This window comes from Aethalodelphis obliquidens, unplaced genomic scaffold (assembly GCF_003676395.1).
Source record: "Aethalodelphis obliquidens isolate GAN/ISIS:26980383/991018 unplaced genomic scaffold, ASM367639v1 scaffold58, whole genome shotgun sequence".
NCBI lineage: Eukaryota > Metazoa > Chordata > Mammalia > Artiodactyla > Delphinidae > Aethalodelphis > Aethalodelphis obliquidens.
In genome coordinates this window covers 9,348,309-9,362,239 of record NW_020838002.1, presented here as the reverse complement: position 1 = coordinate 9,362,239, position 13,931 = coordinate 9,348,309, and the positions used below count along the sequence as shown (strand labels likewise).

Sequence of the window (13,931 nt, the reverse complement as noted above, 5' to 3'; positions counted from 1 at the left end):
TGAGCCGCAGTGTTTGGGCTTTTGGTGGATTTCAAGGGTCTGTGCTCGCCCCACAGCTGTGGACGAACAGGGTGGGTGCCTGTGCTTTGGGATGACAGATGAGCCCCAGCACTGGGCAGGTTTAGGCTCTAGCAGTGCTGTGCTCGGGGAGGGGGGCAAAAGATGGAAGCCACTTTCCTTGGGGGCTTTGGTATTCCATAGTTGGGGCCCAGTTACCTGGGCTGTGGCATCTCTCTCCTGTTCCTCCACTCATTTGCTCTTTGGCTGCAGAGGCTTCCCTCTGATGCTGTGCCCCCTATCAAGATTGAAGGGTGAAACCAAGCTGGGACTGGGTGAAAAAACGCTGGGCTGCTTTTCCTGAGGCCATCCCATTAGTACCCTGTCTGCCCCCAGAGCCCAGGACAGCGCCCAGGGAGAGAGAGGGATGAATGAATCCACAGCCCGGGATGTGGGCTCAGCGGTGGATGAGTAATAGGGCTGCAGAGCCTGGACCCGGGAGGCCAGATTCGGTGGTCAGGTTCTGCCAAGGGCTTGTCTCTGTTCTGTCTCTGGGCTGGAGCAGCTCCTGGCTCAGGGGACAGCTAGCAGTTCGTTTCTTATGTTTGTTTTGGGGGCAAGCAATTTGAAAATTGTCTACATCCTCTGAGAAACTACCTCCAAACTTATAACATTTTAAAAATTGTAAATATAACACATACATGGCAGTGCCTGAATCTCCCCACAACATACTTGTGATTAGCCCCATTCCTTCAAGGAAAGCATCACATGTCTCCGTAATCTCACTTTCTCTTTCTTATTGCAGTGAAATACAGGAGGTTCAGAAACGCTCTCCCTCCCCAGCACTCTTTCCTCTGTCCCTCCCTCTTACCCCCAAAGCCCTAAATTGACAGTCTGATAGGACCATCGGTGATTTGTTTCTCAGGTCTCTGGGGATTTGCTCTCAGAGGGGACAGAGAATCTGGGCTCCCCCAGGCTGCAGGGCAATCAACTGCTCTGGCTTCTCCATGCTCTGTTGGCAGGATGGTGGCAGGGAAGGCTGAGCCGGCCATGCCCGGAAGGCTCTACGTCCACCCGGATTCTCCTGCCACTGGGGCCCACTGGATGCGGCAGCTGGTCTCCTTCCAGAAGCTGAAGCTGACAAACAACCACCTGGACCCCTTCGGCCATGTAAGCATGGGACTGCCTGGCCTTGAGGGCGAGTCCGGGGCCAGTGTTGGGGTTGGGCCGGTCCAGGGATCCGGGATCTGGAGAATCCATTCTCGGGATCCAGCTCCAGGCCGGTTTGTGGAAGGAGCACAGGGTCTGAGTCCCACAGCAGAACATCCTTCCCCCAGCACTTACTGGCTGGGTAACTTTGGGCAAGTCTCTTAGCCTTTTTGAGCCTTGGTTTCCTTGTCTAGAGCATGGAGATGACCATGTGAGAATTAAATGATTACGCATGAGGTACTTTGTACCTAAGAGGCTCCAAATACATGGCAACTATGACAGCAACGATGATGATGGACCAAATCTCAGCTTCAGTTTCCCCAAATCTGGCCTTGCTGGAGCCTCAGACAAGTAAACCTTCTTGAGAAAGAGTCACTGATGGGTTCCGAAGCCTGTCTCTGGCGTGTACCGTCTGCCTGGCCCGGCAGCCACCTGCCCTGGAAGGGAAGGCCTCACTCGGGCTCCTGGGTCAGCGCCTTCCTGGCCTTGACCGGGACCTGGCTGTCACGAGGTTCTGGAGCCCCAGGGGTCCTGCCGCTGATGCCCATCCAGGCTGCTGAAGCTCATTCTTTCCCCGTCTGTCCCTGGCAGGCCCACAAAAGCTTTTTATGTGGAAATTGTTAGCTCAAGTGTGTGGCAAACAGAAGCCTAGGGACCCGGTGTCATCTGCCAGGGAGCAGGCCTCGCCCCTCTAGGCTACCCACGGTTACCCTGGAGACGCAGGGTGTGGTGTGGTGGAGCGGGTGCTGTCGAGGCTCCTAGATGCAGTTGCCCCGGCTGCACCCCTAACACTCATATTGTCCATGTGGACGGTGGTGGGGGAAGCAGGGGTGGGTGCTGTGCAGGCATATGCCTCAGTTCTATTTCTGGGGAGCTGTGTGCAAATCAGAATTCTGTGAATCATAGTTCCTTGTGGAAAATGCCAGTGACACTTCATCTCTGACTGATTGGTGTGTAACTGGCAAGCAGCTCTCAGTTCTCATTTTCTCGGAGTCTGTTCAGTTCTCTTCTGGGTCACTGGTGATCTATAAACCAGCAATTAGGAGAATGCTTCGTTAACATAATAAACTCCTGACTTACCTGTTTTGCAAGGGGCGTGGGCTTTCCCGTGCAGGGCAGGCCCATGCCGTCGGGTGTGTGACAGAGACCTGCAGGTGTGCATGGTGACGTGTACTCATGTAGCCCCAGCCTCTCCCAGGGGGCAGAGACAAGCCACCATCCAACAGGAAGGGTCAGCCGAGCCCCCACCTCTCAGAGCACAGGGTCTTTTAACCGAGGGCCGGAGGGGCCTCCCATTCTGGCCAAGACTTTGCTCCTGGTCAGCTCCTACCTGGCCTCCTCTGCTTGGCCAGGCTGTGGGATCAACCTCAAAAGGTTAGCGAGGGCCTCGATGGTGGGAAGTGGGAAGCCACATCCCTGCCCGTGATTGCACACACACGCAGACCCCAGGGAACAGACCACTGGGGTGAACACAGAGCTTGGCGGAAGCGGGATCTTTGGGTGAGTGACCAGAAGTACCCAGGGAACCAAAGCTCTGGAGAATTTCGGATGCACAGCTTGCTCTCATGGTTCCCAGCTGCAGGGATGCCTCTAAAGACTCCTCCACCTCCCTGGGCCCCTGCAGAATGTGGCAGGGGAGAGAGTCAGGTGGTTGAAAAGCTGGGATTTTTAGGAATCAGGAGACCTGGCCTTCATAGCCCAGCAGTAGGCTTCCCAGCCTGCCTTGTGTCTGGTGGCTCTACTGGAGTCCATAAGAGGTTTGCAATAACCCTGCATATAGTCTTGAGTCTGGGCCAGTGGGGCTGCTTGTTGGGCTCGTGACATTGGAGGTGCCCCTGGCTACACTCGTGCCTGCCTGGGACTGCCTGGGGCTCTCCTCTCCGCGGCAGGAGGGACGCTCCCCATACTAACTCAGCTTCCTCCCTGGAGGGTTTGGGTGCAGAGCATCTTCCTTCTCCCCATCCCCGAATGTATCCAGCGCTTGCAATCTATTGGTTACAACACCCTTTGTAGGGTGGCAGGGCTCAGGGAGATGAGGTGCTTGTCTCAGGAGCTGGGAGTAAAGGAGCAGAGCGTGGACCCCCGCCTTCTGATGCCTGGTCCCGCGCTCCTTTGGCTTCTCCACCTGTCTGCCCGTACCCAGGGCTCGAGCTGTCAGATCTTCAGCAATTTGGGGCATCACTGGAGAGGGAGCAGCCTTTGACCATGCAGGCAAGGGCTGTGCAGGATGAGCTAGCTTCCTCGACATGTCAAGGCAAAGTGGCCCATTTGAACCTGGGCTTTCTGCTCCTTGGTCTGTGCCACCTAGAGTGCTGAGCTCTCCCAGTCGCCCTTCTTGGTGCAGAGCCTGGGAAAGAGCCATCTTCCACTGAGAACTTGCCCCAGACAAGTCCTTCTGCACAGCTCACCTCCACACTTGCAATTTTTCCTAAAAGCTTCCAGACCTCAGGGAACTTTCTCCAGCCAAATGGACTGTGGACTTTCCCCTTGGGTCTCACAGTATCTCAGAGATAGCAGCTGTCTCCCATTTACAGACTTCCCCCAGGAGAAGGGCCCAGAGTCCAGGAACCCCTCCGACCACAGGGCCACATGCTCTGAAAAGACAGCATTGGCTTCTGACTAGAAAACTGCTGTGGGTTTTTGCTGTGAGTCCAGGAAAGCCCTCTGTTCTTGAGGGGTGAGTTCAGGGTGTGACCCCTGGGTTCTGGGTGTAAGCCTAGGGGCAGAGGACGGGCAGGCGGCAGGGGCAGAAAGGATCAGGGGGCTGGGGCCGGGCTGGGCTGCTCCAGTTCAGCTCCACTGCTGTGGCTCCACTGGCTACAGAGGACGCCTGCCATCCTCCCCTCCTACTCGCCAACCCCTCCTACCCCTAGCAGGGTCCTGTGCCAGGTGACCACGTGATGGGAAGAGAAGCTGCTTCGGGAAATTGAAGAGGGCCTCACTGGGGTGGGGCCTGGGTCCTGCAGCGGGACATGGAGGTGGCTGGCACGTGGGTCTTACTTTTCTCCTGATCTGGAGGCAGGGAGGGGATGGCTGCAGTGAGGGGTGTGTGTGTGTGTGTGTGTGTGTGTGAAGGGGAATGGCCGTCTTCACCACCGCTTGTGTCTCAGGACTCCCAGATTGCCGAGGTAGAAGGTTAGCTTTTTTTTTTTTTTTTTTTTGCGGTACGCGGGCCTCTCACGGTTGCGACCTCTCCCCTTGCAGAGCACAGGCTCCGGACGCACAGGCTCAGCGGCCATGCCTCACGGGCCCAGCCGCTCCGCGGCATGTGGGATCTTCCCGGACCGGGGCATGAACCCGTGTTCCCTGCATCGGCAGGCGGACCCCCAACCACTGCGCCACCAGGGAAGCCTGAAGAGTAGCTTTTGATTTTGGGCATAGTAGGTCTCACTGTTCCAGAGGCAAAATTAGCCCCGGACTGGGGGTGTGGGCTCCCAGGCCACAAAGTGGCACATGCACCATCCCCTCAGTGTGTTTCCTTCTCCAGCCACAGGCCTCTTAGCCTAGTTTGTTACTGCTGAGCCTTGGAATCCAAGCTCAAATGCCACATCTTCAGGAAGACAGTTCAGGGTCCCCATTATATGCTCTCAGAGCACCATGCACCTTTCTGTCCAAGTACTTACCACAGTTATAATTTTATACTTATTTGTCAAATTTGTTTTTGAATAGGAAATACATTCACATGGTTTAAAAATCAATCAATGAATAAATAAAACACGTCTGCAATGAGACATTTCTGTCCCCTGGTTCCCCATCCACCTAGTTTTTTCCAGCTCTGGCCACAGGTAACCATTGTTACTAATTTCTTCTCAGTGTTTCTTTTTGCACATGCAGGCAGAATACAGAGTCTCAAATCCCTTCTTTTCCACACAAAAGGTAACATGCTGTAAACACTTTGCACCTTGCTTTGTAAACTTAGTGTATCATGGAGATCATTCCAGTCACGTAGAGCTGCCTCATTCCTTTTTTTACAGCTGTATAGAATTTCATCATGTGATCGTTCCATTAATTATGTAGCCAGTCCTTATTGAAGGAATTAGATGTTTTCCTCTATTTGCTCTTTTGATTAAGCTTGTACATATGTCGTTTTATACCTATGGCAAGTATTCTTTCTGATAAATTGCCTGTTCAAGGGGTGCTTGGATTTGCAATTTGTAATTCTGCCCTCCACTGGAGTCCCAGTGATGTGTATTCCCACCATCACTGTAGCCTCACGAACATGGTGGGAGAGAAAGGTTTGGATCTTTGCCAGTTTGATGGGTGAAATATAGATGTCAGTTTTAGTTTCAATTTATATTTCCTTTATTATGAGTGAGATTAAGCATCTTTTTGTGTGTGTGTGTGGTAAGCGGGCCTCTCACTGCTGTGGCCTCTCCCGTTGTGGAGCACAGGCTCCGGACGCGCAGGCTCAGCGGCCACGGCTCACGGGCCCAGCCGCTCCGCGGCATGTGGGATCCTCCCGGACCGGGGCACGAACCCGCGTCCCCTGCATCGGCAGGCGGACTCCCAACCACTGCGCCACCAGGGAAGCTCCGAAGCATCTTTTTTATATGTATCTCCTCTTCGGTCCTTATCGTTTGCTCATTTTTCTCTTAGATTGTTTTTTCAATCACCTATCCATTCTAGGAGCTTTTATAAATTAGGAAGATTTCGCTCCTACTCTGGGACGTCGAATTGCTTATATGTTTTCCCCGTTTGTCACTTGTCTTTTGGTTTGGCCTATAGTGGTATTCCTACACAGAAGTTTTTGATTGAATGTGTTGGTCTTTTCTCTGTGGGTTCTGGATTTTGAGTAATTGAAAGCCCCTCTCCACTCTTTACTTATAAGGGAGTTTGCTTGTGTTTTCTTCTAGTATTTTACAGAATTATTATTACACTTTAACCATTGATCCTTTGGGAATTTATTCTGGCATTCTATATGAGGTGTGAATCCAACTTTTTTTTTTTTTTTTCCTAGAGAGCTATCCAGTGGTTCCCAACACCAATAACTGACTGGTCCCCTTCCCTCTCTGGTTTAGGATGCCTTATTTCTGTACACTAAATCCCCTTCTGAATCTGTGTCTGTTCGTGTGCCAGTGCCTTAACTGTTGAGACTTCATAATAGGTTTTAGTGTCTGGCAGGCTTGGTCCCCCTGCATTGCTCTTTTTTTTCAGAGTTTTCTTGGCTGGTCTTGTCTATTTTTTTATATGAGCTTTAGAATCAGCTTGTAGTGTTGAGAAAGAAACTTGCTTGTATTTTTATTAGAATCACTTTAAATTATAAATTTACTTAGGGAGGATTGATAGGGATGCCTTTGTCTTTGTTGAAGTCTGATTTTTGTCCTTCAGAGGCGTATTCAGGTTTTCTTCCCGAGGTCCTACACATGTGCTGTGAGCTGTTTCATCTTGTTCGTTACTATTATCAATGCAGTTTGGGGTCCACGACTTTTTCTCACCACTGATTTTTGCTTGATTTTTGGATTACCGTGTGACTTCCCCACTGGACGGTAAACCGTGAGGTTTTTCATCACCATTGTGTGCTGGCGCCTGGCAGTGTGAGTGGTGGTGAGCAGTGAGTGAGTGAACCTGCTGACGGGGGGATTATTTAGACAGAGAAGGCACTTCCTCCGCTGGAGGCTGATGTCCCCCCAAAGCATATGCCAGCCAGCGGGGACCCAGAACCATTGGTCTCCCTCTTTTCCTCCCACGTTTGCTGAGCCCTGACAATGCGCCACGCCTTGCCGGGCGCTCTGGGACATAGACCACCCGTCCGGCTCCAGACTGGGCCTCACCCTCCCCAGCCACGTGGGTGCAGGTGCAGGTACGAGCTAAGGCTCGGAGAGTAGTGATGCCGGCTCTGCTTCCCATCACTGTCTGAGGTTGGGCAGATGCCTTCCCCCGCTTGAGCCTCAGTTCCTTGCCTGTTAAAATGGGGCTAATCATGATACCTCCTTTACAGGGATGTTGTAAGGTCAGTTGTGTGATGTGTGTAGAATACTCATCGCAGGGCCTGGCACAGAGGCTGTGTTCAGTCAACGCTGGCTGTCATTGCTGTGACTGGGAGAGAAGGTGGGAAGGCTGCTGCCCTGGGCGTGAGGCCTCAGGCCCGTCTGGCCCAGGCCTCTTGAATCGGCTGATGGGTTGTCCGACTCAGTTCTAGTCTAGATATTCTTCGGGCCAATCTTTGGGTCTCTCCGGTCTTAGTTTTGTTGTGTTTTTTTCTTTTTTCTCTAAGTTGTGGATCCTGTCTCTTTCCTAAACCTCTTTACAGGGCTGGAGGGGGTAAGAAGGATGATGGAGAAGGTCGTCTTAGAAAGTAAACATGTGATGCAGGAGAAAATTTGGTTTTAATATATGACAAACAGACATTAGCCCCACTTGTCGTGTGGCTAGCATCCAGATACACTGTGCCCTACCATGGGTGACAGGGCCTGGGGAATCCTCATCCCCCGCAGTGTTTGGTTGAAACCTTATCCTTAATTACCGAGCTTGTTGTTGAGAGCAGTGTGTGCTGTCTCAAGGGCCATCTGGAATCTTCCCCGATTCAACCTCCAGCCAGGTGTGTGTCCTTGGGCAAGTCACGTTCCCACTACTCGCCTCCTGTTCCTCGTCTTTACAATTAGGAGGTGAACTAGAATGATCTCGACGGTCTGTCCCTCCATGCCCTGATGTGCTGTGATTCCAACACAGATAAATCTGGGCCTCATTAGCCAAGCACGCTGTGGCGATCTCTTGAGGAGATGGATGTTTGGCGCTATCACAATTGTGAAAATAGAACAGGCCTCTGACTTGTAGCCAGAACATAATGAATCCCATTTCTGTAGAACAGTGATGACGACGGGACCAGCCGTGTAGTGGGGTTTTTTGACGTGGCTGGCCCATTGGACCCAACATCCTCTGCAAGAAATATGGATGTGAGATTCTAGCTAAACAGTTTAACGCGGCGCCTGAGGAACTTCCGAGTAAAGCCAGGCGCGAGTCACTGAGGTAGCTTCCCATTCTCCCAGGCCGTCGGGACCGATGCTGTGCTTTGCGTCTGCATTGGTTCAATGGGTGGGACTTCCTTCCACACACCTGTCCAAGTTCCAGACTGTCAGAGGCGGGAGGGGTGTTTGGGACCACTTAGTCGAAGGCCTCACTTTACAGATGGGGGACCCCGATGACTGGAGGGGGAGAGCTTGCTCAGGACTTGCAGCTGGTGGGCAGAGATCCATAGAAGCTTCCGGGCCTCTCTTGGCTTCTCTGTGGCTGGGATTGGGCTCCCCAGTGGCCCCTACCTGCCCTTGCACGTCTGGCAGTTGCTCTCTTCCCAGATTTCCCTGCCAGCCTGTCTGGTTCCCTCTCCTAGAAGGTGTGTTTGGCAATCTCACCACCCGTGTCATCCAGGGCCTTGTCTGATAGGCTAAGGATTCGGCCTTTATCCCAGGGGGCAAGAGGGAGCCATCAAAGGTGGCATCATGAACTTAAGATATTTACTGAGCCCTAAATACTGGCAGGAGTTTGGGGGCCAGCGGACAAGGGAGGCAAGAGGAAGAAATACAAAGGGCCCTGCTCTCAAGCAATGTACAGTCTTCCTGGATGAGCCAGAAGGTTCTAAGCAAGGGATTGACCTGATCTGATGTGTAGCAGGTGAAATGGAGAGGAAGTAGATGGCGGCAGGGAGGGGGCTGCCGCAGAGCCCAGTGAGAGGCAGCGGGGCCTGAGCCAGGGCTGCGCGGGGCGGGGGGTGGGGGTGGGGATGGAGGAGCCTTTGTTTTACAGGTGGAGTCACGGGCCTTGGTCACTGATTGGACCTGGAGGTGGGTGACAGTGAGGGGGAGGGGACTGATGATGCCCAGGGCTCTGGTGGACTGTCACAGCCTGTGACGGCCCAGCTGGCAGAGGAGCAGGGCAGGTGCTTTTTGTCCCCAGGTGTCCTTAAGGGACGGCACAGCCTTACTGCACGGTGACTGCAACACCTCCTTTGGGTTCTGTCCTCCCGTCGTCTGTGTTCTCCCCTTGGGCGCCCCCCACCCGCTGCCAGGAGAGCTGGACTGATGCAGGGTTAGCCCTGCATGTCAGGGGCTGGAGCGTGTGAGTGGTCATGGAAGGATTGTCTGTGCACATGTTTGATCACTATTTTTGACCTGAAAAGTGCCTTAGAGGTTATCCTGTCTCTAGTGAGCAAAGAAAGACAAGGGAGGAGGGGACAGAGAGTTCGTGGTCATGGCCCAGGTCTTTCTCCTCCCATATCCTGGTCTCACACTTGCTTGTTCCTGTTTTGAAGGAGAGGAGCCTGGAGGTACAAAAGGTATAAAAGACATGACCCTTTCTCTTGAGGAGTTATAATTTAATTGAAGGGCCAAGAAGAAATGGGAGGCCGCTAGGAAGCAGCGCAAAGCCAAGTAGACAAGTTTCATGAACTGGGAGTTCAGAGCAGGCCTTAGTAGTGTGGGAAGGCTTCCTGGAAGAGTTGGGCCTTGAGATGATAGGCCTAGAAGGTGAGGGAGAATGGGAAAGGGAGATCAAGGCAGCAGAGGTAACTGCCTGTGCAAAGGTGCAGAGGCGGAAATCTGGCATCTAGGCTACCTCCCGGGTAGTCAGGTGCTGGGTCTTCTGGGCCCTGGGGTCCTTTGTGGGCTCCTGCAGCGTGGGTACAGTGCAGGATGACAGAGTAACCTAAAGGGTCTGGGAGGTGTTTCCCAACCCCCAGCCCCTCTCCCGAGGGGCCCCTTCCCAGGCTCCTGGAACACGAAGTCCGTTGAGGCCTCCCCGGGCAGGACTTGTGCCCTGAGGTTTGCTTGGCAGGCTTCCAGCTGGGCAGTGGGTCCCCAGCTGCAGGATGGGATTTGGGATTTGGGGAGCTCTGTACTTGCCCCAAGAGGGTCCAGAGGTTTGTCACTGAGGGCTGAGTGAGGAGTGGCCCGTGCAGAAGAGCTAGTTTCTGCTGGACGGAGCTGCCCAGCCAAACCGAGGCGCCCGGGGAACGTCAGAGCCTACAGCCCAGCTCCTGGGCTACCCACGCCCCTGGCTGAGCCTCTCCCTGGGCTGCCTCTGTCCCCAGGGTGTGAGGAGAGCAGAACCTCGCCAGACGAAGGCTTCAGCCCAGACTTGCCATGGAAGTCAGGGACTTGGCACTCTGGTCACTCAGGAGTTAAATGTTTCACCAAGCCTAAGCCCCAGGCGTGGCCCCTGGGAACCTGGAAGGGTAGGAGCCAGCAGAGACAGCCCAAGGGAGGGGCACTCCCTGCGGAGAGAAAGGAGCTCAGAGGGGACCAGCCTCACCCAGCCCGGACAGGAGCCAAAGGGTTAACAAAAGCAGCGGTGCTGATAAAATGCCCCAAACGCCTGGTCCTACCTCCAGTGGGAAGGGCGTCTGGTAAATGTCAACGATAAAAAATACATTTTAATGGCACGTGATGCTGCGCTACCGTGGGGCACAGCCAAATGGAGTGGGTTTGGGGCCACAACTACCGTGTGTTTCTCCCAGGGCTCTGGGCCAAGTCTCCTGGGCTCTTCGCCTTTTGCCCCAGGCATCCTCAAGGGCTGGGGGTGCCTGGGGCCTCCGGGCTTCCTCCTACCTCCTGATGGCACTCCCCTCCTGGCTGAGAGCTGCCTGGGACAAGTCTGAAGGCACAGTGCCTCTGGGTGTCCCGTGTCCCCTCAGCAGGCCTCTGTGAATGAAGGAAGGAGTGCCCCGAGGGAACAGGTCGGAGTGCACCGTTCTCCTCAGCATCCCCCCTCCCCCATCTTGCAAACCCTGGGCTGGGAAGCTGCTTTTGTTGCTGACAAATGTGAGAGGAGGGGCTGAGCGCCGCCCACCGCTGACAACTCTCCAAAAGGCAGGTCCCTAATAAGTGGGGAGGGGTGAGCAGGGGAAGAAGAGCTGGATAGGACAGGGGGAGGCCCGGGGAAGAGTCAGCCTGCCGGGCTGCGCGCTGAGGCTCAGAGAAGTCGAGGGACTTGCCTGAGGTCACACAGTGAGTCAGTGGCACCTGGACTTTTGCCTACAGCTCAGAATTCCACCAACTACACTGTGCTGAGTTCATTGGGGCTTTTAAATGGTTGTGTCCCCATTTCCACACTGAAGGGTCTGTAGCATCCGGGAGGTCCTGGGACCAGGAGTTGGTGCTGGAGCAGAGTCCAAGTGGGGCCAGGGGCCTGGTTCTTCAACCTTCAAGGGAGGTTTGGACCTTTCTGGGCTCAGCCCCTGTGGTCAGGCCCTGGAGCCTGGGTGTTTAGGACAAGGAAAGCCAGCCCCAGGCCAGCTGAATGAGGCCGAAGACAAGAGGGTGGGGACCCGGAGCTCAGAGGAGACCCTTCTCTTCCAGATCATCCTCAACTCCATGCACAAGTACCAGCCGCGGCTACACATCGTGAAGGCTGATGAGAACAATGCTTTTGGCTCCAAAAACACAGCTTTCTGCACCCACGTGTTCCCAGAAACTTCCTTCATCTCTGTGACCTCCTACCAGAATCACAAGGTACAGCACCCCCACAGAGGCAGGAAGTGAAGCCCCGTTGCAGCAGGGCTGAGGCAGGCAGGGAAGGCGCCTCAGGAACCTGCTAAGCCCTGCAGAGCAGTGAGAAATGGAGTGATGTGCAGGAAAGGAGACCAGATCCCTGAACCCCCAGCACAGAGTAACTGTGGTCTCTGCGCTGGGGATGGACAGAGTTGGCAACTGTAAAGATCGGGAGCGTGGAGCTTGCCCTGTGGCTCAGTGCTGGGCCCTTTCGTTCTACAGTCGTCTTCTCCCGGGTGGGATTCTGCACCTGCAGAGAGAAGGGGATGGAACAGGGAGAGGAGCCCTGGGGCACTGCCAGCTGTGTGGGAGCAGCTGACTGAGCCATCTGGAGGCCCTTCCCAGGCAGCGGTCACAGGGTCCTGACATGTCCTGGCCCACCTTCCACCCCAGGCCGACCACCCCAAACTGCCTCCCGATCCCCTCCCGGGCCACTCTCCCCTGCCCCCCGCCTTTGCCCACGCCATCCTTCTCAGAAGGCTTTCACATTTGCACAGTGGGACTGGCCAGATCAGGGGAAGGATCTTAGGCAGAAGAGTGACAGAGTCAGGTCTGCATTTAGAAGAGTCACGCAGAACTGATGTGGCATTTGCACTAGAGGGGGATGATGTGCAGGGGAAGCTGCTACAGGCCGCTGGGAGAGGATGATGAGGGGCTGAATCGAGGTAGCACAGCCGGCGGGAGAGCGGGAGACAGAACCAGAGGTTCTGCCGCAAGTGGAAGGGATAGGAGCCGGCCACGTGAAGGGCAAGGCCAAGGAGGCCTCAGCAAGACGCAACTTCCCCAGACACTGCCGGGGGTTCCGAATGTGCCCGGGGTCGGGGAGGAGGGCCAGAGGCCAGCCCAGTCCTCTCCCCGCAGTGACTCTACCGTGTATCCTGTCCTGACAGATCACACAGCTGAAAATTGAGAACAACCCTTTTGCCAAGGGGTTCCGGGGCAGTGACGACAGTGACCTGCGCGTGGCCCGGCTGCAGAGGTGGGGCTGCTCCGGCCTGGGGGTGGGGCGGGTGGACCGGGTGTCCCGGGTTCAAGCACAGGGACTCCGTAACCCTCAAGGTATCTCCACTCCCTTCCCGTGTCCCGCTGACTGTCCTCCCCTCTCCTCCAGCAAAGAATATCCCGTGATCTCCAAAAGCATCATGAGGCAGAGGCTAGTCTCCACCCAGCTGGCATCCAAGCCTGACGTCAGCCCCCTGCATGGGGCTCACCAGGCGCTCCAGCACTACCAGTACGAGAACGGGGCTCACATGCAGTTCGCTGCAGCTGAGCCCCAGGACCTTCCCCTCAACACCTTCCCAGCCCAGAGGGACTCCAGCCTCTTCTATCACTGCCTGAAAAGACGAGGTACCTCTCTCCTGGTCTAGAAGCCCTGGAGGGTCAGGGGGTGACACTCTCCCCACAGACACTGCCCACTGCACATGTGATCACGCATGGGTGCACACACACACACACACACACACACACACACACCTGGTTATTGTGTGGCCTGGGAGAGTGAGCCTGAAGGGTTGGGGACCGTGGCCAGGCTCAGTGCAGGGATACGCTTCTTGCTTTCCATGCAGCCCTCAGAACCCTCACAGGCAGCTTGCGGCCTTGGTGTCCCCAGACACCGGTACCCCTCCCTGGCCCCAGGTGCTGCTTTCAGCAGGGTGGGCAGAGGACACGAGTCAGCCAGGCTCTGTCTCTAGGTGTGGGAGGAGGTGGAAGCGTCACAATCCCGAGGTTTCCACTTAGGGAGGCGACCTCCATCCTAACACAGGGAGTCCCTAGCACAGGCTCCCCACCGCATCACACCAGATCTGCAAACGCTTCTTGAAAGTGGCAGGGAGCTGTTGTGGATGCAGACTGGGGACCAGGAAGACAGGCAACAGACTTGTCCGTGCTGGCTTCTTTGTGAGGAAGAGGAGCCCTGAGCCGAGAACCAGATGTGCTCTGGTGCCAGGTCTCGATTTTTTCCCTCTATAAAATATGAATGATCAGTGTTATTACACCAGAAGTCCTCACAGGGCCACTGAATTGTCTTGGGAATGAGTTTGGGGACTTTTGCTCGCAATCCAGAATGTTCTCTCAGCCCAGCTCCTAGGGACCAGCCAGGCAGGCCCCTGAGTACCCACCACACCAGGTCCAGTAGAACTAGTGACCTAGAGCAGGGGCTGGCAAACTGTGGCCTTTGGACCAAATCTGGCCTGCTGTCTGTTTTTGTTCAGCCTGTGAGTCATACAAAATGGTTTTTACATTTTA

General features: G+C 54.9%; 1 protein-coding gene across 1 annotated transcript in view; it reads left to right on the top strand.

The window, feature by feature from the left end:
* The window catches only part of TBX4 (T-box transcription factor 4), a 30,216-nt gene that overhangs the window by 13,477 nt on the left and 2,808 nt on the right, over positions 1-13,931 (top strand). The window contains exons 5-8 of the mRNA XM_027087290.1: positions 1,020-1,167; positions 11,496-11,648; positions 12,578-12,666; positions 12,799-13,034. Coding sequence (XP_026943091.1) covers positions 1,020-1,167; positions 11,496-11,648; positions 12,578-12,666; positions 12,799-13,034 — 626 coding nt within the window. The remainder of the gene's footprint in view (positions 1-1,019; positions 1,168-11,495; positions 11,649-12,577; positions 12,667-12,798; positions 13,035-13,931) is intronic.